General features: G+C 35.6%; 1 protein-coding gene across 2 annotated transcripts in view; it reads right to left on the bottom strand.

Moving 5' to 3' along the window:
* Positions 1-3,094: 3,094 nt before the first annotated feature.
* The window catches only part of RASA1 (RAS p21 protein activator 1), a 127,960-nt gene continuing 107,572 nt past the window's right edge, over positions 3,095-23,482 (bottom strand). For both annotated transcript variants that reach the window (XM_043973327.1, XM_043973320.1), the window contains exons 19-25: positions 20,873-20,988; positions 19,771-19,857; positions 18,135-18,202; positions 15,679-15,767; positions 9,275-9,352; positions 5,452-5,586; positions 3,095-4,258 (exon numbers count right to left, since the gene is read on the bottom strand). In XM_043973327.1, coding sequence (XP_043829262.1) covers positions 4,175-4,258; positions 5,452-5,586; positions 9,275-9,352; positions 15,679-15,767; positions 18,135-18,202; positions 19,771-19,857; positions 20,873-20,988 — 657 coding nt within the window. In that variant the 3' untranslated portion in view covers positions 3,095-4,174. The remainder of the gene's footprint in view (positions 4,259-5,451; positions 5,587-9,274; positions 9,353-15,678; positions 15,768-18,134; positions 18,203-19,770; positions 19,858-20,872; positions 20,989-23,482) is intronic.

Below are 23,482 nucleotides of genomic sequence, written 5' to 3'. Positions count from 1 at the left end.
TAATCTTTGTCATTGTCTTTCTCTTCTAGACGATCACTATCTCTTCAATGAGATTCCTGGCAAAATTCTAGAATATAAGTCCCCACAGTTAGTTAATTGCAATATTTACCCTTTTTGAGAAAAGAAACATTTGTCCTTAACAATGCTATGGTACCTCTCCCTATTAGGCATTTTCATTATTACCTTTTCCACTTCGAAGTCTATTCTCCTTTGGCAGAAAAAATTATAAGCTAAGTAAGATTTCAGCAGCTTAACTCCATTCTTGCCCAACAGCAGCCCAATTCCTTTCTTTCATCCACAATTTCCTCATAACTTAAAAAATAAATAACTTTTAAAACTTGTGTTTAATCAACAACAAACAACTGAGGCAAGGTATAGAGAAGAGCAGAGAGCTATAGAATAAATGTTGAGAAATGACCACACTTACTCAAATGGGAGGATGGAGAAAATCCAGTACAGGAGAAAAGCAATCCGCAAGACTGAGCCTTGTTACTTTATAAGGTGGGTGTGACAAATACTTTGCAACTGTAAAATGGTTCTGTATTTTAATATGTGGTAGATTTGGGTATTAGAAAGCTAATGTGGTTCATAGACCTAGAGCTGTAAAGTTCCACGGGTTTTAGGCCAACACACTAATTTTACAGATGAGGAGTGTAAGGAATTGTGATTTGGGGTTTCCATGACGTCATTATGGTCAGACTGAAAAGATGTAATCTTTTTAAATTTTTTTTTGCAGGGCAATGAGGGTTAGTTAAGTGACTAACTTAACTTAGCTGCCCCACCACATGGTTTTTTAAGATTACATCTTGGGGGCAGCTAGATGGCACAGTGAACTGAGCCTTGGCCCTGGAGTCAGGAGGACCCGAGTTCAAATCCGGCCTCAGACATTTGACACTTACTAGCTGTGTGACCCTGGGCAAGTCACTTAACTAACCCTCATTGCCCTGCAAAAAAAAAAAAAAAAAAAAAGCCATGTGGTGTTAGCATCCAGAAGTGACCTTTTCTGGGACTTCTGAAGGTCAGCCCAGTATCCAGAAGCTGGCCAGCTTGCAGCTGTAGAGCTGCCTGTGGAGTTCTGTCAATTAAAGCTACCAGCCAATTAGCTTGGAGCTCTGCTTGTGTGTACAGCCCGGTTTCCTGGTACACAGGAGGCTTCTGGGAGGTGGGAGGAGTGAGGGGTGCTCTGGCACATGGAAGAGAGGGGGAGAGACTCCACAGCTGAACCTCCTTGGAACTACAGATTCCAGGTGGGGGTGAGTTTGTGTTGTTGAAGTGAGGCTAGCTCTTTGGGCTAGCTGGGGTGGAGGCAGGTTTGGGATGCCTGGGGGCCTTTTTACCCTAGAGATTTAGATTCTAACTATCTGGGAAGTGGGACATATTTTTCACTTTCTCATTGTTCCTGGCTCTATTAACTTCACCTGTGTAGTGGATTTGTTCCCATTAATAAGACCTGATTTGTTTGTGGAAGAGGTTGTTAATCTCCTTTCTTACCCCAATATTATGACGAGCTGCCCAATTAACTCTCCCCATACTAAATTTGGTCCTCAGAGGAGAAAGGTCCAGAGGCCTGTTGTACAGGAAGGGGTGACAACAAATTCAAAGCAGGGTCCCTGATTTTTCAATAGTACTTGGTCTTTGCACCAAACTGCCTCCCTCAGCAAGGAATCTTAATCTTTTTGTGAAACAGATCCTTGTGCAATCAGTTGAAGACCATGGACTCCTCAGAATGCAGATATTATCAAAAAATATGAAAAGTCAATGGAATCCCAGGTTAAGAGCCCCTGCTCTAAAGGGAACCAGGAACATAACAAAAGGCCTGTTGTAAAAGACCACTGAACCTAGATTTGAATCTTAGTTCTTTAACTTGTTTCCTATGTGAGTTCAGGCAACTTACTTTACCTCAGCTTCAGTTTCTTCATTGATGAGAGTATTGGATTAAATGACCCAAGGTATCTTTGAGTTCCAAATCTGATATAAAACAAGCTCCTTCATATATTCTCCTGGTATTTGATGCTAGTATTCATTTGGGTCAGTCATCTTCTAAAATACAAATGACTCATTTTACTTTAATCAATAACTGGGCATACAGGTACCTCTGTGGGAGGGGAAAGAGCACTATGCCTTCAAAGTCTGGAGAAAATAAACAGGAAGGGGGAGGATCAAACTTTTTTTATTTTATTTTTTTGGATCAGATGTTTAATGTGACGAATGACTAGAAGACACTTTTCCCTACTTTCAGCTTTACTGGATTCAAAACAGATATTGGGATTCAGTTAATATCCTCAGATTCCCTTCAAAAATAGCCTGTCAAATCAGCCCAATATATGTAATCCCCACTCCCTTCAGGAGGAAGAGCTGAAAAAGCACCTCTAAAATCCACTTCAGGAAGAGTAGTATTCATTTACTATCATTTATCCTCCTCTTCCCCCTCCCATCATTAAAGGTATTTAGATCTTTATAAAGCATAACTTCACCATCAACAGGTGATACTAATCTAACCTCATTTCCTTTTTTGAGTTACTCATCAAGGGAATTGTATACTCTTCCAGTAGATTTTCAGCAAATCATGTGACAGTCTCATACTGCTCTTGTAGATAAGATGGAGAAATATAAGTTAGATGATTGCATAATTCATAGAATAGATCAAGACCTATAGAGGACCTTAGATAGCTATTTAATTCCAACCCCTTCATTTTAGAAATGAATAAACCGCCAGTTCAGAGAAGTTAAGCAGTTTGCTCAAGGTCACACATATCTAAGGAATCGGATTTGGGATGTGAATTCTGGTCCTCAACACTGGAACCAGTATTTTCATACTGTACTACAAGGCTTCGATTAACTGAATTAATCTTCCTAATTAGACCAGAATTTGTTGGAGTACAGGATGACATTTAGGAACTATGCAAAAAGTAGGTGTTCAGATATATTAATGAACAACTTCTAAGTAATAAGAGACAACTGAGTTTCTTCATCCAGGGGGCCTTGAACCTTGACTTGCCTCCAGAGTGGACAAGAGAAAGACAGCAAAGGAAAATGAAAAATTTCATATTTAGAGACCAAGCAGAGACCAAGAAATGAATGGAGAAACAGCAAATAACACAAGACCCCTTTGACTTTATTTCAACTTTGTTTTTGTGAATTTCACACAAAAAAATACAGAAGCAAATCTTGTCAATAAATAAAACTATGTAGTCAAACAAAATATCCCTTCATGAAGTGCAGCTCTCAACCAATGAGAATTTTTTAACGAGCAACAGATGTGGTTTTATCTAATTTAAAATAGCACAAAAATTCGGAATGGTTGAGTGTTTTAAACAAAGGTAATGCTTAGGTTTGGCTTTACATAAAAGACAACAAATTTATATTTTATAAAATGGTTTAATGAAGGCATGCATGACTGATAACAATGATCAATAAATTTATTGAATTCAAATTATTTACTGTTGTAAACATTTTACAAAAGCATTGAGATTTATCTGAATTCACTGTCTTTGATGAAAGAATTACTCAAACAGACAAAATCAATGGCACATTTAAAAAATAAAGCTGACAAATACCATTCTGAACATTCTCTTTCAACACAATCCAGGCAAGAGAAAACAGTACAGTATAAAAAAAAAGTATACAACAAAGATTTTTCCTATTATAATGGCAAACTCTGGAAACTGTAAATACAAATAAAGTGATCGAACAGTCAAACGGTCATCTTCCCAACAAGGAAGAAGTTACAGTAAGAAAATTTTTCAATCCAGTTATACTCAGCTGTCAAAAGAGAAGGCTTTTCTTTCTTGTCAGTTGACGACATAATTCTTTTTCCAATAGGCAGCGAAACTTTGGCAATTGGATGTATTGAAAATAAATTTTTGAAGTTCAAGAGACAGTCACAGCATTTTACTTTATGAAAGGTGATCTGTACACCAAGGCTCAGAGGTTGTTAAAGATTCATTCCATGTGGAAAAAACAAAGTGCAAATATCCTGCACAGATAGCTTACAAAGCTGCTGGCACAACACTCCCCCAGCAGAATCTTGGGTTTTTGTTTTGCATAGTTCACACATCCCTGGGAATGTGGAAAGGTGTGCTATTTTTGGCAAGAGCAAGGAGAAAGTGATACTGATGGGAATTATACCATGTTGGGCATGCTGAATCCATGCAGAATACTAAGGCAAAGGCTGCTACCTGATGTTATTTGTCACTGAATACTGGTTTTGTTTTTGTTGAAGCAGTTCTGTAATAGCCAGGAGCTTTTTTAAGACATGCTAAGAAAGAAAAAACCAAGCAGAAAATTATTACACTCCAGAATCCCAAAGTATGGAAAACACATTAGCAACAATTGAGACTCAAGCCTAGGACAAAAATTTCCATGAAGGAAACTTGAATTTTCATAAATTTAAGTTATTCAAATGAACACTTATGAAAGAGAATTGCTGTTCACAACTGAATGAGGTTTCTGGGAAGAGAATCCCACTCTGGTTAGGCAAAGAGCTCTGACCATTTTCCTTTCAGTAAATAATCAATCCCTGGATGAAATCTTCATACCTATACTGACATTTAGGAAATCAGCCAAATGAGAGAAATTCAGATTTGGCATGTAGAAAGGTAATTATTCCAAGTGAATAAAAAAAATCACAATATTGATTTAAGCCTGACATTCAAGGTGAAGTAGTCTCCTACTAGGAGACAAATCTACTTGTCATAAATGGTTAGTGGTAAATATGTATAGAGTATGTTTATCAGGAATATCTTAAGAACAGTGAATCAGGGCTTGCTAGCTACTAATAGTAGCTAATATTTATATAGCACTTATTACATGCCAGGCACTGTGCTAAATGGTTTACAATTATCTCTTTTAATCATTACAATAATTTTGGGAGGTAGATGCTATTATCCCTCCCCCCAAACCGCATTCTATAGATGAGGAAACTAAGGTAGACAAAAGTGAAGTGACTTGCCCAGGATCACATAGTTAGAAAGTTTCTGAGGCCACATTTGGACTCAGTTCTTCCTGACTCCAGGCCAAAAGGTCTATTTATCCAGAGTGCCAACCCAGCTATCCAGGGCTTGATATATTTTCATTATACCACAGTATCTATGTTTTTCTACATCAATTCATTTTATAAAGCTTTACCTTAACTATGTCCAAATGAAGAAAAAGAAAACATACACCGAATATTGAAACTCTTAAATTTTTAAAAATTAGGTATATTAGTCATAAAACACAACCAAATGTTTTCATTGATAGAAGACATCGACCTTTTAAATGCATTAAATAAATATCTTTAAAAGACATTTTTATAGATGCATTCTAAATAAGCAAAATTCATCCAAACATAAGCAATTTTTTAAGCAAGATAAGTACTTGTTTTATACTCAGATTAATCTTGGTACTGATAATTTAAGTATTAATTACTTGAACACATTACCCCCAAAACAATCTGTAGTACAAACCCACCTGCTGTACACCACGCTCATTACTGAGTGTTCGAAGTTCATCTGAATGTGCCACACAAATTTCATGCAATGCTGCTAGATCACGTGACAAGTCAGTTCTAGAATGATCTGTAGTGTCTGGAAGTTCTGGTACATTCTTTAAGAAGAATCATAAAATTGCATTTAAAATGGCAATTATTTATAGCCCCTTAAAAGATATAATTTTTAAATTGACTGTCAACTAATGGTGTAGATCTTCTCAAATTCCATGCCATCCATCACTGTTTCAAATCTTAAAACTACACTATTCCTGATAAAATACAAAGATTTGACAGGCTTGAAATGGATTGTTTACATAGTGTTATTAGTCCCTTTCCAATGGAGCCAGTCAGAGGCTATCTGGGTGAGGCAGTTCTCCTTTTACTCTATAGTATGTTTTCAAAGAATGAATGTAGTACAAAAGTCCTAAGTACTGTAAGGGGCTAAAATTCTAGCTATACTGTCTAAAATATCTAATGAGTGGTCGCCAATAAATTATAAGCTTTAGCAAGAGTTAGACTTTTAAGTATTTATTAAGGAGAATAAGAATTTGGCGAAGAGAGAGAAAGGCCTAGATTCATCTATCTATTAAAGGGAGAGCGCATTTCTAGCTCCCTTCTCCACCAGTCCTCAGGAAAGAGAGCGAGTCAGAGCACCAGCCTGCCCCTTCTTCCTCCCACCAGCCAACGTCACTTCCTGACGCCAAAGAAAAGCAGCGTGGTCCTGCCCTCAGAGGCCCTCTCCTCATGTTGGAGCTTTTCTATAGTAAGTCTCTAGCAGGTGGCGTCATTCCAATCGTTACAGTACTGTTTTTCCAAAAAGCTAACTTGGATTTTGAATCAGAAAGACCTAAGTCCTGATAGATATTGGCTGTCATACCTCAGAGTTGTTTTAATCCGCATTACTCTGATCAATACTGATCTAGAGCATTTTTTCATATGATTATAGATAGCTTTGATTTCTTTCCTTGAAAATTGCCTGTTCATATCCTTTGACTATTTATCAACTAGGGAATGACTTGTATTTCTAAAAATTTGATTCAGTTGTCTATATTATTGAGAAATGAGGCTTTTATCAGAGATATTTGTTTCAAATATTCTTTCCCGGTTTTCTGCTTCCCTTGTAATCTTGGTTATACTAGTTTTGTTTGTGTAAAACGTTTTTAATTTTATATAATCAAAATGATCTATTTTACATTTTGTTTTACTCTCTGTATCTTCTTTGGTCCTAAATTCTTCATCTGTCCATAAATCTGACAGATAAACGATTCTATGGCTCTCTTAATTTGCTTATGATATCATGTACCCATTTTGACCTTATTTTAGTGTACAGTGTGACATCTATACCTAGTTTCTGCCATAATGATTTCCAGTTTCCCCAGCAGTTTTTGTCAAATAATGAATTTTTGTTCCAAAAGCTTGGATCTTTGGGTTTTTCATATACTAGATTACTATAGTCATTTACTATATTATGCTATATTTGTAACAACTATTCTATTCCACTGATTCACCTCTTTATTTCTTAGCCAGTACCAGACTGTTATGATAATTACCACTTTATAATACACCTTGAGATCTGGTACTGCTGGACCATCTTCTTTTGTATTTTTTTTTTCATTGATTCCCATGATATCCTTGAGCTTTTGTTTTTCCAGATTAGTTTTACTATTATTTTTATCTGATCTATAAAATGTTTTTTTTTATTATATTGGCTCTGCCTACCCATGAACAATTAATATTTTTCCAATTGTTTAGATCTGACTTTGTGCAAAAAGTGTTTTTTAGTTCTGGTCATATAGTCGCTGTTTTGGCAGGTAAACTCCCAAGTATTTTATATTGACCACAATTATTTTAACTGGAACTTCGCTATCTGTTGTTGCTGGACTTTGTTGGTAATATATAGAAATGCTAATGATTTATGTAGGTTTATTTTATATCCTGCAATTGTGCTAAAGTTGTTAATAATTTCAAGTAGCTTTTTAGTTGATTCTCTAGGATCTTCTAAGTATAACATCATATAATTTGCAAAGAGTGATAGTTTTGTTTCCTCATTACCTATTCTAATTCCTTTAATTCCTTTTTCTTCTCTTATTGCTATAGCTGACATTTCTTATACAAAATTAAATAATAGAAGTGATAATGGTCATCCTTGCTTCACCCGATTGTACTGGGAAGGCTTCTAGTTTATCCCCATTACAGATAGATAATGTTTGCTGATGGTTTTAGATAAATAGTATTTATCATTTTTAGGTAAGCTCCTTTTGTTCCTATTCCTTGTTTTTATTCCTATTCTTGTGTTTTTAATAAAAAATGTGTGCTGTATTTTGCCAAAGGCCTTTTCTGCATCTATTGAGATAATCATATAATTTCTGTTGGTTTTTGTTATTATTATGGTCAATTATGCTGATATTTTTCCTAATATTGAACCAGCCCTGTATTCGTGGTATAAATCCCACCTGGTCATAGCATATGATCCTTGTAATGTATTGCTGTAATATTTTGCTAGTATTTTATTTAAAATTTTTGCACTGATATTCATTAGAGAGATTGGTTCATAATTTTCTTTCTCTGTTTTTGTCTTCCTAGTTTGGGTATCAGCACCATATTTGTCTCATAAAAGGAATTTGGTAGGACTCCGCTTATTTTCTCAAAAAAAGTTATATAGTATTGGGATTAATTGTTCTTTAAACGTTTGGTAGAATTCACTTGTGAATCCATCTGGTCCTGGGAATTTTTTCTTAGGAAGTTCACTGATGACTTGTTCAACTTCTTTTTCTAAAATTGGGTTAAATATTTTATTTCTTCTGTTAATCTGGGTAATTTATACTTTTCTAGTTATTCATCCATTTCATTTAGATTTTCAAATTTATTGGCACAAAATTGGGGAAAATAGTTCCTAATAACTGTCTTAATTTCCTCTTCACTGGTGGTGAATTCACCCCTTTCATTTCTGATACTAGTAATCTGTTTTTCTTTTTTTAAATCAAATTAACCAATGGTTTATCTATTTCACTGTTTCTAGTTTTATTAATTAATTCAATGGTTTTCTTACTTTCAATTTTATTAATTTATCCTTTGACTTTCAGGATTTCCAATTTGGTGTTTAGTTGAGGATTTTTAATTTGTTCATTTTCTAATTTTAGTTGCATGTCCAATTCATTGATCTGCTTTTTCTCTATTTTATTGATGTAAGCAATTCAGGATATAAATTTTCCCAAGTACTGCTTTTGCTGCATCCCATAAATTTTGATATGTTGTCTCATCATTGTCATTTTCTTTAATGAAATCACTGATTGTTTCTATGATTTGTTCTTTAACCCACTTGTTTTTTGGGGTTTTTTTATTTTTTTTTGCGGGGCAATGGGGGTTAAGTGACTTGCCCAGGGTCACACAGCTAGTAAGTGTCAAGTGTCTGAGGCCGGATTTGAACTCAGGTACTCCTGAATCCAGGGCCAGTGCTTTATCCACTGCGCCACCTAGCTGCCCCCAACCCACTTGTTTTTTAAGATCAGATTATTTAATTTCCAATTGATTTTTAATCTCACTTTCAATTATCCATTATTGAATGTAGATCTGAAGAGGATGTGTTTACTATTTCTGCTTTTCTGCATCTAGCTGTAAGGTTTTTATGCCTTTTTATGTGCTGCATCTATTTGTAAGGTTGTGCAGGTCCCATGTACTGTTGAGAAGAAAATTATAATAATCACTGGTACCCACTACTGCATGTCATGAAGAAAAGGTTATATCAATTTTTAAAGCAAGAAATTTTATTTATGTCTATAAAACTAAAATATGTGATGCACATACCCCAAGTTCATCTAAAAACATGATCATACGATGTTTGTTACTCTTGATAAATGGATTTACTCCCTCCATGTAAGGCTCCTAGAAAAACAAAAATTAAAATCTTTTATACTCTATGAAACCCCATAAATTAGATGTAATAAAAATCGCCATCTAATATACCACATTTATGGTATTTCTAACTACTTAATATATGAAGTTCTTAATAATTATATATCCTACCATAGGATAATAAACCTGATGGGTATTTAATCTTTTTGGGAGGGGGGGCACCCTATGTGGGTTGTGACTTGCCCAGGGTCACACAGCTAGTAAGTGTCAAGTGTCTGAGGCCAGATTTGGACTCAGGTCCTCCTGAATCCCAGGCCAGTGCTCAATCCACTGTGCCACCTAGCTGCCCCCTATTTAATCTTTTACTTGAAGAAAATCCCTAGGTTACCTGTTCTGGGATGTTTGTGATTTCTAAAATAAAACTAAGAAGGGTGCACCGCTACAAAACTTTCCAAGTTACACTTACAAGTGCAACTTCAAAGAAAGATTAAATGTCTTTAAAATTTAACAGTGAATGACCCTGTTCTCAAATCATAAAAAAGTTTTGTAAATGGAAGATAAAAAGAAGTAATCATAGAAATCTTAAGGTTAATGAACAAGAAGTAGTTATTAACAAGGTACATAAAAATCCACGAGAGGATTCCCTGTCCCCCTTTTTTAAAATCAAAGACTTGTTCATCACCTGACTATTCATAGCTGATTCTTTGTTATTTACATAGTATCTCATTTCTTAGAGGCCTAAAGACTGAGAGCATATTTGCCAAAAAGGTTAAAATTAGGTCTTATCAAATTTATGGGATTCATGTGTAAAACAGGAACCTTGATGTTAAAAGCTCTGCCTTTCACAGGAAGTAACAAACTTCCAAAAATGAGATGACCAGGTTCTAGCCAGTGAGACAGTGTGTACCCAACACCTTCACTTTTTCCACTGCCTACCTTTACTGCAGTCCTCCCGAAGAACCCTCACAGACACCTGCTTCTCAGTCCTTTAGCATTCACTTCCTATACTTGGCACTCATTAATTGACATGGTTTCAACTATCACTTATATAGATAAACCCCAAACATATCTTTTTTTTTGGGGGGGGGGACAATAAGGGTTAAGTGACTTGCCCAGGGTCACACAGCTAACTCAAACATATTATCTTTGAACTTTCTTTAATGCTCCAAATACATACTTGCAAATGTTTCCTAGATATCTAGCAGCATGGCAGAGTAGAAAGCAATAACTCTGGGAAGAGAGGTCCAGGGTCTCTTCTATGCCAATCACTGCCTGCCTGATCTGGCATGAATTGCTTTCAAGGGAGGTCACAAGGCCTATGCCAATTCTCCCTTCACACCAAATAATACAAGTAAAAAGTTTTCAAAATGACAAAATTCATCAACGTCAAGAAGAAGATCTGTGACTAAGACCCAACTGCACAGGCTCTTTGAGACATCCACTGGAAAAACTGCAGCTAAAGAAAGAACAGTGGAAACCAAAAGAATGAGACTATTAAAAGTAGCAGAGGCCATACTACCTTGGCCACCCTTTTTTTTTTTTGGGGGGGGGGGTGTTGCAGTGCAGAATACCTCACTTGATCCTTCCCATCCCTGCTATCATCCTATCTCTTTGCAGCCAAATTCCTTAACACATACACACACACACACACACACACACACACACACACACACACACACGATGCCTCTACTCTCTCCACTCAATTTCTTCTTAACTATTTACAATCTGACTTCTAACCCCATCATTCCACTGAAACTTGCTCACTCTTTTTTTTTTTTGGTGAGGCAGTTGGGGTTAAGTGACTTGCCCAGGGTCACACAGCTAGTGTCAAGTGTCTAAGGCTGGATTTGAACTCAGGTCCTCCTGACTCCAGGGCCAATGTTCTATCTGCTGCACCACCTAGCTGCGGCCCCCCCCCCCCCCCGCCCCAATGATCTCTTAATTACCAAATCCACTGGCCCTTTCCCAATCCGCATTCTCCTGACCTCTCTCCAGCCTTTGACACTGCTGATCACCCTCTCCTCCTACATTCTCTCTTCTCTCTAAATTTTCAGAACACCACTCTCTCCTGGTTCTGCTCCTCCTTATGTGACTGCTCCTTCTCAGTCTCCTTTGTTGGATCCTAAAACAGATTATACCCTCTAGCTTTAGGTGTTCCACAAGATTCTGTCCTCTCCTCCTATATTAACTACTTCACATCAGCTCCCATGGATGTATTACCATCTTTGTGCTGACAATTCTCAAACAAACTCTGCTGAACTTCAATCTTGCATATCTAACTGCATCTCAGACATTTCAAACTAGATGTCCAATATGTCCCAAATGGAATTCATTATTTTTCCTTCTCTGGATTTTCCTATTACTGTCAGGGGGAATGCCCTCCTTCCCATCCCTCAGGCTCACAAGCTAGATGTCACTAGTTAAATAGTAACCCCTCACTACTATGCCTTATGTACAAATCCATTGCAAAGGCCTGTTGATTTCAGCTTGGCAGCATCTCTCTAATTAGCTTTCTTCTTTCCTCTGACACTGCCACCACCCTGGTCCAGGCCTTTACCAACTCACACTTGGACTATTCCAATAAACTGCTGGTGGATCTGCCTGCCTCAAGTCTCTCCTCACTCCAGTTCCCCCCCCAAAATTATTGTGACTAATCTAAAAGAATATTAAATATCTTTTTATCATCTTATGGTTATTTTTAAAAGAAAATTCATAAAAACCTTTACAGATAATGCAATAAAATTAATTAATAAAGGATACAAACATTGAATACTGGGTCTAAGAATAAATTATGCTGACAAATAATGTTGAAGATCACAATAACAACTAAAGAGAAAGGGGACCGATAAGTGGATTTTTAAAAATTAATGGCTAAAAAATTATTTGGTAACCCTTCAAAATACAAACATCTTGAAAATTTGAAGGAAAACAAAAACAAAGATTATAAAACCCCTAGCAAAAGTATTGGTTTTTACAAGATTAATATAATCAGTAACCTATTAGCTAACCTAATAAGAGAAGAAAATTATATTTTAAAGATAAAAATGAACAAGGTAGATTCACAACTGAGAGAAAAATGTAAAAAGAATTATTAGAAATTATTAGACATAAAACATACTAGCAACATTTCAAGGGCAGAGGATGAGTATTTACAAAAATATATAATATAATAAAACAATAAATAAAGTATCATAAACACCCAAAACCCATAAAAAGTAATTACAGCAAGTTACAAATGAATTAGTCAAGGAGGAAAAAGCACCCTAGCAAAGGAGGATCTGCATGTGAATTTTATAAAAGATCTTTCAAAAAAAGCAATTGATAGTTATACTACAAAAATTATTCTCAAAAACAGAAAGCACACTAACCAAACTCTTTTTATGAGATAAATATAATCATAATACCAAAACAAGGAAGAGACAATACAGAGAACTACAAACCAATCTAACTAAAGAATACTGATATAAAAATTGTAAATATATTCCTTACAAGAAGACTATAGCCACATATGTAGAAAAAAATTTGTTATAACCAAGCTGAACTCATACCAAGGATGGACAGATATTTCGACATTAGCTAAAGAAATTAACATAATCAAAAAAGCAAGTTAAGGTACAAATGACATGACTGCTATAAGTGACAGAGAAAAAAAATATTTGATAAAAGTTCAATCCTCATTCATATTATTAGAATTAAAAAGCATAAGCTTGGAATACCATCAAAATCATATATTTAAACCCAAGTTCTAACAGCGCTTGCAAGGGAGAAACACTGGAAGCTTTCCCATATTTGATGAAGTTCTATAAATGTTAGATTTAGCAGTAAGACAACAGAACAGACTTGTAAGTACAAACATTACCACAGAAAGAGACAAAATTATTCTTATCTGCAAATGACATGGTATACTTAGAAAATCCCAGAGAATTAACATAGAAACTATAATTGGAACAATTAAGAGTATCTGCAAAGTTAAGGGGAAGCAAAATAAATCCACAAAATCATCAGCATTTCTAAGTACTCAGAAAAACATGGAAGAAATGATAAAAAAGAAATTCCAATCAAAATAGCTATAAAAATGCACAAAATACCTGGCAGCTAACTAACCTACCTACCTACCTACCTACCTACCAATATAGACATACATATATACACAGCTAAATTACACACATATATCTATATATCCATATCCATCCATATCCATATATATACACATACAGAAATACACACACATACACAATAGATTTAAATGTAATTATAACAGAAATAAAAGGAAACAAATTGAAGATAATCACTAGCTACTGGCCATGTCAATATGATTAAAAAGCTAACACCTAATGATAAATAATATTTGGTGCTACACTAAATAACTGATAGCATACTTCTTAAAACTAGAAAGATATAAAGTTATTTTGGAAAAACAAAACACCTAGGATCAAGGAAAGTAATGAGATAAAGTACAAATGAAGGTGAAGGTGACAGAATTATAAGACCTCAAACTGTATTAAAAAGTAGTCATCAGGGGGGCGGCTAGGTGGCGCAGTGGATAAAGCACTGGCCCTGGATTCAGGAGTACCTGAGTTCAAATCCGGCCTCGGACACTTGACACACTTGACACACACTAGCTGTGTGACCCTGGGCAAGTCACTTAACCCCCATTGCCCAGCCAAAAAAAAAAAAAAAAAAGTAGTTATCATCTACTTAGTGCTACGTTTTCTTTTTTTAAAGTAGATCAATGGGATAAACTACATAAGTAAGGAACAATCAATCAAAAACAGTAGTCTAGTGTTTGATAAATTCAAGAATTTGAATTTTGGGGAGGACTCCTATGACCTAGGAAGACTGCAGAGCTGTTTGGCAGAAATTAGTTTTAATATCTTATGTATCACTAAATATTCAAAATGGGTTTGAAACCTAAAGGTCATATATATAGGGGTTCAAAATCAAGTATATTTTACAATTATGGCTAGAGGTAAAATTCTTAAAGAATTGAAAAAAAATCATAAAAGAAAAATTTTGACTACTCAAAACTTTTAAAAAAGCTTTTGCAAAAATAAAATCAATTGTCAGGAAAAAACATTAAGAAAAATATTTTAATCAAATGTCATTCAAGTCTGATATCCAAAATATATACGTTAAGTTAACAGAAATATGTCTACTAAGTGGTATTTCCATGTAGATAAACAGGCAAAGAATGAGTATTTTTCAAAAACCTTGCAAATTATAATTCACCATAAAAAATCATCAATAGCAAGATAAATGCACATTAAAAATTATTCTAAGACTTCAACATGGTACTAACAAATTGGCAAAGATTAAAAAAATAAAGAGAACAATCAATGTTTATGGGGCTATGCTAAGATAGGCCCATGGTTGATGGAATTTTGAATTGGTTAGAACTTTAAACATTTCAAATGAAAATTATGTAAAGAAGTGACTAAACTGTCCATTACCTTTAAATAGGCCACCCCACTAATGGACATATACTTCAAAGAACTCAAAGATGAAAACAAAGTCCAATGTGTGTCAAAATATTCACACCACATAATAGCAAAGAATTAGAAATAAAGTGGGTGCCTATCAAAGTGGGGAAAAGCACAAAAACTTGTTATATAAATGCAATAACATAGTAAGAATCCTAAACATGAGGAATTCAAAGTAATGTGTGTAAAAACCTAAATGATCTGATGCTGAGTGAAATCAACAAAATCAAAATAACAACGTCCAATCATAACAACATAAATCAAAAGATTGCTAAAGTGAAGATTAGTGATCAAGAAAACATTGAAGAGTCTTGTGAAAAGTTAAAAAAAACAACACAGCCCTTCCAAAATAGCAGAGGACAGGGAACTAGAACAAGACAGATTATTATTATGATGGTCAGAAATTCTCTCTTTATTACATGTTTTTGCTTAATCATTTTCTTTGTCACAAAGAATGATACAATGTGGAGGTAGTTGTGTGGGAAATTATGTTATAAAGATTAAACACATTGATAGAATATTTTTTTTAAGTCATTTATGTTCGAAACCCTGGTGTTATCTCATAGTTTCCCCATTGGTTTACTTTTCATATATTCAAACATTTCCAGAATTGTGAAATGTTTTCTCAGTTCACCTTGTACTGGAAATTTAGGGAATTCAGAATCTCTGACTGCATCAAAAAAAAATGGCTGTCATATCATGATCTCATCTCCTGAAAAGTTTAGATCATATACTATGTTTTGGAGTAGAGATGGGGTAGGGGATTAAAAATTTAAGCTAATTTTATGGAGCTAAAATTCTCTATTTAAAGTTACATTTTGTTGTTTTGACAAAAAATTTGCAAAATTACATTTCATAGCATTAAAATATTTTTACCTTGGCACCAAACTCAACAAGATTCGCTAAATTCTGCACAGATTTAGCCACCAGTGTCAGTGTTCTTGCAGCAGTAGGAGAAGGAGAATCTACATAGAAAAAAAACATTATACTTTTCCAAATTTGAAATTAGAAGGGTTTAGTCATTGTTATTTGAGAAATTAGCACTTTTAACAAGCCTTTACTATCAAAATCCTAGCATTCCTTCATCTAAAATGTCTAAGTTGGGGGCAGCTAGGTGGTGCAGTGGATAGAGCACCAGCCCTGGAGTCAGGAGTACCTAAGTTCAAATCTGCCCTCAGACACTTAACACTTACTAGCTGTGTGACCCTGGGCAAGTCACTTAACCCCAATTGCCTCACTAAAAAAAATAAAAAATTAAAATTAAAAAATAAAATAAGTTGACATAAAGATTCAGGTGAAAAAGTCCTTTTTGGAACTCCCTGTATATTGGAAAATCTTAATGATTTAAAGAAATCTGAAAACTCTTTATAGTATCACTGCTACCAAATACAAAATCTAGGGACAGCTAGGTGGCGCAGTGGATAGAGCACCGGCCCTGGAGTCAGGAGTACCTGAGTTCAAATCTGGCCTCAGACACTTGACACTTACTAGCTGTGTGACCCTAGGCAAGTCACTTCACCCCAATTGCCTCACTTAAAAAAAAAAAAATACAAAATCTTATTCGGGAATCTTCAACCAACACCTGATTTAATTTTAATTTGGTTATCACCAGCATACTCTCCTCCCAAGGGGAATCTGGGAGCCAGCTAACTGACCTCCTACTTAGGAATATGGTGGGGATATTCAGACAATGACATTGCAAATGAGCAGACTCCTCCTTCACGCAAATAAAAATATATCATCAAGGAAAAGTTGCAGATCCCTGTTCTAATGAGGAGACTTATAACATTTCACTGATTGCTGTAGGTCATATCAAATTCAACAGACATTGAACATCTTCGATGACAAGAATTACTAGTTGCTGTTTTAGAGATAACGGGAGATATGTCTCTATAAAGCATGTAAGCTAAAGTAGTTATTTAGTTAAAAAGCTGTATGTCTGTAGCATATTAAAATGCCTGATTTTGGCTTGCTTGACAAGAAAAGCTAGTTTTTGATTCTTAAATTCTTTTACATAATTTCACAAACCACCAGAGTTAATATGTTTCCTAAATATGGGCAGTCTACCTTGGACAGATGAATAATTACATTCAAGAGATAATCTGAATACTTAATTCTTTCAAGAATTTAAGCAATTCCAATCTCTATTTTGTTGTTCTTCAGTCGTCTTTCAGTCATGTCCAACTTTTTCTAACCCCATTTGGGATTTTCTCAGCAAAGATATTGGAATAGTTTGCCTTTTCCTTCTTCAGATAACTTTACAGATGAACTGAAGCAAATAACATTAAGTGACTTGTTCAGAATCATACAGCTATGGTCAGATTTTAACTCACAAATATTAGTCTTCCTAATTCCAAGACCAGTACTCTATCACCAATTAGCTGCCCTCCAACCTCCCTAGGAGCAATGAAAGAAAAATACCAAAGAGAAATGACTGCTGGAAACTAAACATTTTTTTCCCAAAATAACGTCAATGGTATAATAACCAGAGGTTCAAAAAACCAAACCATATTCCACATCATTAATTTTTCTGACTTTTAAAAGATGACTAAATTTGTAAGACATTCTACCAAAAATATGTGAAACAAGACAAACAGAATGTGTGGTTTACTGGATATTTACAGAGTTTAAGATTACCATTTGCTAGGTGGTGACAAGAAATTTGAGTCAGTGAGTGGTAGAACAAAGGCCTCATTCATAAGCACTGAAATCCATTCTATTACTACCAAAGGTATTCTTTGGTACCTTTGACCATACTATCAAGGTTGAAAACTCACAATAACAAAAACAGTGGTAAGTACAGGCTAAAGGGTAAAAACCAAAGGGAAAAATTCTTCCTTACCACAAAGTGGCAGTATAACAGTATCTAGTATTTGGGGTTTATCAAAAATTGTTTTCCATTAATCAACATTTTTATAGATTTCATACAAATCAGGGTGTTATGGGTCAGGGGGTGGAAATGGACTGGTTCCCTCTATAGACATCTAATGTTTCAGATACTAGAAGAAGGGAATAAAAAGAATAAAAAAGGGAAGATAGAAGGAGGTATGTATGGTACTATCAACAAGTATTTTTTAAATGCTTACTATGTGCTAGATACATACTATGTTCTGGTTGTTTATATCTAATTATGGAAGTGGGATAGGGGAATTAAAGTTACTCTCCATAAATCAAGCATTCAACTCTAATTTCCTGCCTCTTTTAAGTACTGAATCCAAATACAGATCTAACAATGATAGCAAGTATTAGTAAGAACATTTTAACTATCAATTTTGTCTAGATTAATGTAGATTACTAAATTACATATCCAAAATTCATTAAATGCTATTTACCTGAGATGATATTAAACATCCGTGGATTAAGGATAGCAGGACAGATAAGTCGAAGAAAAACAAAACCACTAAATAGGAAGGGGAGAAAAAAAGATTGTTTTAAAAAAGAAACATCAAGTAAGATTCATCACATTAGAGATAGACATTCAAAACAACCAAAGTACAATAGAAAGTTAATATTGACTTTGAATGTGAGGCAACCCTGACAAGTTTAAAATCAGAAACAAAAACCTAATTCAGGGTCACTGAAAACTCGTAATTGAAGTTACATGCTCCAAACCTTCTGACTAGTAGGATTATAAAATGTTAACACTGTCTGCAAGACATACAATTTTCCTAGTAAGTTAAGTCTGTTTTATTCTTGGAACAAGAGATGCAGCAGTATGGCATAATAAAAACAATGGGTTTTGACTTGGGTTTGATGCCAGGACTACCAGTTATTACCCATATAATATTGGAAGGGCACTTTACTGCTTTGGGCCTTAGTTTCCTTATCTGTAAAACAGGTAGTTGATGGTGGACTAAGAATGAAATCTAAGGTCCCTTCTGACTTAAAGCCTTCTAATCCTTTGTGTAAGTACATAAGACTAAGGACTAATATTTCCAAGCTTTGCTTAGTAATGGAGACTCACCCCAATGAGAGCTATGACCAAAAAAGAGCAAATGCATAATGTGCAGAAAGATACTATGTTCCTAATCTATTTCAACAATTCAAGAAATCTCTTTATAATGTAATATGCTAAAAAAAATCATCCTCTATTAGCCAATCTTCTGCTTATTAGCCTTTCTAAATTTAATTAACTACAAATCCACTTGCCTGGCTTTCAAAACCCAGGGATACCTGAGACATCATAATAGGACATTGAGGTGGGGGTGGGGGGTTCACAATCTAACTTTTGTTTTATAGATATTTCTTTTATAGAGATTGTTTGTTACTGGGAATGATATTAGCACATCAAACCTATATTCAGCGAGCATACTAAAATTATTAGAACATCAGGATCTTGTTCATAAAAATGTAGGAGATAACAGGGGCAAGTCTTTATCTACTCACACACCAACCCCCTACAAAAAAGTTATGAAAAAAAGGGATTCCTATGGGGGTGAGAGAGAGAAGAGGGCAAGCCATGTCCTACCAAATCAACAAGCAACAACTTCATAATTATTCAAGGGTAATCCAAGTTATCCCTAATGTGACATTAACGTATTTTTCCCTTCTTGTTAGAGGCCAATAGACACAAATAGAGTTTGGGAGAAAAAAGCTTCTCTGAAGTGAGCTACTGATTTTTGTTAAGTTTTAGTTTAGAACTTTTAACTTTGTTTACAAGATGGAAGTTTGAAATAAATTAATTTAATGTCAACCCAAGATTAAAGCTTTTAAAAACAAGATGCCTAAAATGCCTCTGGAAACCCATACAAAAATACAGAAAGTTAAATTCTATCATAAGCTTAATGATTCAGAAAGTGTTCAGCAGTTTTCTAATATCAAATGAGAAGCCAAACTATGTGATTTCTTTTCTACAAATCAGGTTCTCTCTTCTATTCCTAATATGTCACATTTCTCCTATCTGCCACCTATTAGCTCCATACTTATGAAAATTATACATTACAGAAATAAATGAACAAAAATTCTTACCTAACAACCCTGGTTCTCATGGTTGTGTTCGTTGGCCATTTGTGTTGTACAGATTTCTGTAAACACCCATAAATATACCTCAACGTCCTGCCAAAATAACAAAATTATGTTAATAGGTAAGGCACTTTTAAAAAATTTCAATGATGTACTAACTACATCTTAGAATAGAAACCATTTAACTCCTTTTTAAAAAAAATTGGGGGGGGGGGCAATTAGGGTTAAGTGACTTGCCCAAGGGTCATACAGCTACTAAGTGTCAAGTGTCTGAGGCCATATTTGAACTCAGGTCCTCCTGAACCTACAGCTGGTGCTTTATCCACCACTGCACCACCTAGCTGCCCCCAAAACTACTTAACTCTTAATAGCATGTTATTAAATCTACTTTCTACCCAATTCAATCAAAAAACATTTATTAAACACCTATTATGTCTCAGGCACTATTCTAAGACCTAAGAATAAAAAGGCAAAATGCAAAGGTTCCTGCCCTCAAGGAGCTCATATTCTACTAGAATATGTTTTTTTAGCTGCTGCACATGCTACTGATCTCAAGAAAACCCCATTCCCCCAAAAGCATTAAGCTAGCAACGTCAGCAAAATGCAAAAACTAACCAAGTAAACTTTCAATCATTTTTATTTATATCATCATCTTGATATGTTCCAAATTAATAAGAAATATTTTCCTAGTTTTATATCATTTTTGTTTTAAATGAGCAAAATTTTACTTTTTGTTTCTTTAGAAGAAATGTGTGGCACTTTTCTTTTAACCAACATTGGTAAATATTATTTCTCCAACAAAATGGTTGTCAGGAGACACCACGGAAACAAAAAGCTAATAACTTCAGCCACTATTTACCTTTCCAACTCAGAGGTCCAGGCTTTATTATTTTTAAGTGGAGGGCATTTAGTCCCAGAATTTATATAAGGTATCTACTATTAAATACAAATAAAAGAACAAAATACACTATAATTAGAAAGTAAAAACCGTATCTCATTCACAGATTGTAAGGTCTTTTTTAAAAAGAAGATTTATCTTAGAATTACACATGCTTATATACAAATGCAAAATCCCCTCAATATCATAGCTAAAGAAACATTAACTTACGGAGGCAAAATCTCTGCAGCCATGAATATTTTTTCCACAAGCTCTGAAAGTATGTTCAATAGGTGTACTAAGTTAGTGTTTACATCTTCATTTTTTTCTAACTTTGAAGGATTTAACTAAATAGAAGAAAAGAACCAATATAAATGCTTTTTGAAAAGTGAAACTTCAAAGAGACTTTTATAACATAATTCTAACTTCTCTAGAAAGTACAATTTTTTAAAAGATTAGACAAACAATTACTATTAACATAAAGGCTGTCTACACAAATGTTGAGGACAAAAGCAAAAGACATATCAATATATTCTATCCCTCAAAGTTCTTCTGCATGAAAACTAACAAGCATTCTTAATTCCAAAAATATGTTATATACAGTACTAATCTGGAAACTATTCCTATTTGATATGGAATCTTGGACCCTTTCAGGAGTAGGGTTCCTAGTCATTCAACTACACAATCCAATATATTAGGCACATACACATACACAGAAAGAGGAGAGAGAGAGAGAGATATGGTCAAACCCTCAAATTAACAGACTAAAGTCTTACCTCTGAAAAATACTGGCTATTTGACCCTGTGCAAATAATTTAGCATTTCTGTGCCCCAACTAGCCCAAAATTACAAGCTGCAAAAAGTGCCAATCTGCAATGGTAGAAGGAGTTTTCCTCGCAGGAGGTCCCTTTAGCCAGTGTAACCAATCAATTTATCAAGCATTTATTTAGTGACTGTCAGTCACCAGTCAGTCAAAAAGCATTTAAGTGTGTATTTACTGTGTGCCAAGCACCATGCTAAAACGCTAGGCGTAAAAGAAAGGTTTAAAAAAAAAGTTCCTTATCTCAAGGAGCTCATATTTTAATGCTGACACAATATATTTAAGTAACTACCTACAAGATATAATATCAGAGAAGAAGGCAGTAGCAATGGGAGGATGGGGAGAATTAGGGGGTGGGAGAAGAGCACAGGAAGGTAGAATTGGAAACTAGAGAAACTAAAAAGCAAGCATGAGAGAGAAAATTCCAAGGCACAAGGGACGGCCAGTACACAGGCATAAAGATATGAGAAGTAATGTTGTGTGCTGGGAACCCCAAGTCAGCCAGCATAGCTAGATCATACAATGTAAGGAAATGAGAAAAGTATGATTAGCCTGGAAAGGCAGAAAGGGGCCAGGTTATGAAGAGCTTCAAATGCCTAAGAGAGGACCTTATATTTGATCTCAGAGGTAATAAAGAGCCAATGGAGTTTACTAAGCAATGGAACGGTGGAAAAATCATTTTAGCAGCTAAATGGCGGATGGATTGTAACAAGAAGAGACTTGAGATAGGAAGACCAATCAGATAATCTAGATGATAGGTGACCTGAATAGATGATAGGACCTGAACTACAGTGGTAACACTGAATAGAGAGAAAAGCGACAAAATCCACAGGTCTGGAATCATACTTCAATTTAGTTGATATAATTTGGTTTTATTTCCATGCATGATCTTAAAAATACGTTTAAATGGAAACAAGAAGTAATGTGACACTTGAATAGTAGGCCACCTGTAGAGTCAAGAAAATCTGGTTATAAAGTCCTTTCTCTTCCAATGTGAATATGGATAAATCACTTAATTTCTCAAAATTAAAGATAACTAGCCAATCTGTGTCAGTAGACATGCTAAGGAAATCACAGGTTCATAAAACTCTGCACCTCCAAAAAAAAATCACACCAGTACTACCTTATTTGACAAACAGCAACTATGACTTACATTTATGTACCACTTTAAGAATGACAAAAATTCTGGGGCAGCTAGGTGGCGCAGTGGATAGAGCACCGGCCCTGGAGTCAGGAGGACCTGAGTTCAAATCCGACCTCAGACACTTAATACTTACTAGCTGTGTAACCCTGGGAAAGTCACTTAACCCCAGTTGCCTCACGAAGGGAGAAGGGAGAAGGGAGAGGGGAGAGGGGGGAGGGGGGAGGGGGGGAGGGGGAGGGGGAGGAGGAGGAGGAGGAGGAGGAGGAGGAGGGGGAGGGGGAGGAGGAGGAGGAGGAGGAGGAGGAGGAGGAGGGGGAGGAGGAGGAGGAGGAGGAGGAGGGGGAGGAGGAGGAGGAGGAGGGGGAGGGGGAGGAGGAGGAGGAGGAGGAGGAGGAGGAGGAGGAGGAGATGGAGAAGGAGGAGGAGAAGGAGAAGGAGAAGAAGGAGGAGGAGAAGGAGAAGAAGAAGGAGGAGAAGAAGGAGAAGGAGAAGAAGGAGAAGAAGGAGAAGAAGAAGAAGGAGGAGAAGGAGGAGAAGGAGGAGAAGGAGGAGAAGAAGGAGAAGGAGGAGAAGAAGGAGAAGAAGGAGAAGGAGAAGGAGGAGAAGGAGGAGAAGAAGGAGAAGGAGAAGGAGAAGAAGGAGAAGGAGAAGGAGAAGAAGGAGAAGGAGAAGGAGAAGAAGGAGAAGGAGAAGGAGAAGAAGGAGAAGGAGAAGGAGAAGGAGAAGGAGAAGGAGAAGGAGAAGGAGAAGGAGAAGGAGAAGGAGAAGGAGAAGGAGAAGGAGAAGGAGAAGGAGAAGGAGAAGGAGAAGGAGAAGGAGAAGAAGAAGAAGGACAAAAATTCTATGTACCAGGAAAGTACTATAAATATTATCCCCA

Source organism: Dromiciops gliroides, chromosome 1 (genome assembly GCF_019393635.1).
Source record: "Dromiciops gliroides isolate mDroGli1 chromosome 1, mDroGli1.pri, whole genome shotgun sequence".
Lineage (NCBI taxonomy): Eukaryota > Metazoa > Chordata > Mammalia > Microbiotheria > Microbiotheriidae > Dromiciops > Dromiciops gliroides.
Note: the sequence above shows the minus strand (reverse complement) of the source record. Positions and strands in the feature narration are given on the sequence as shown.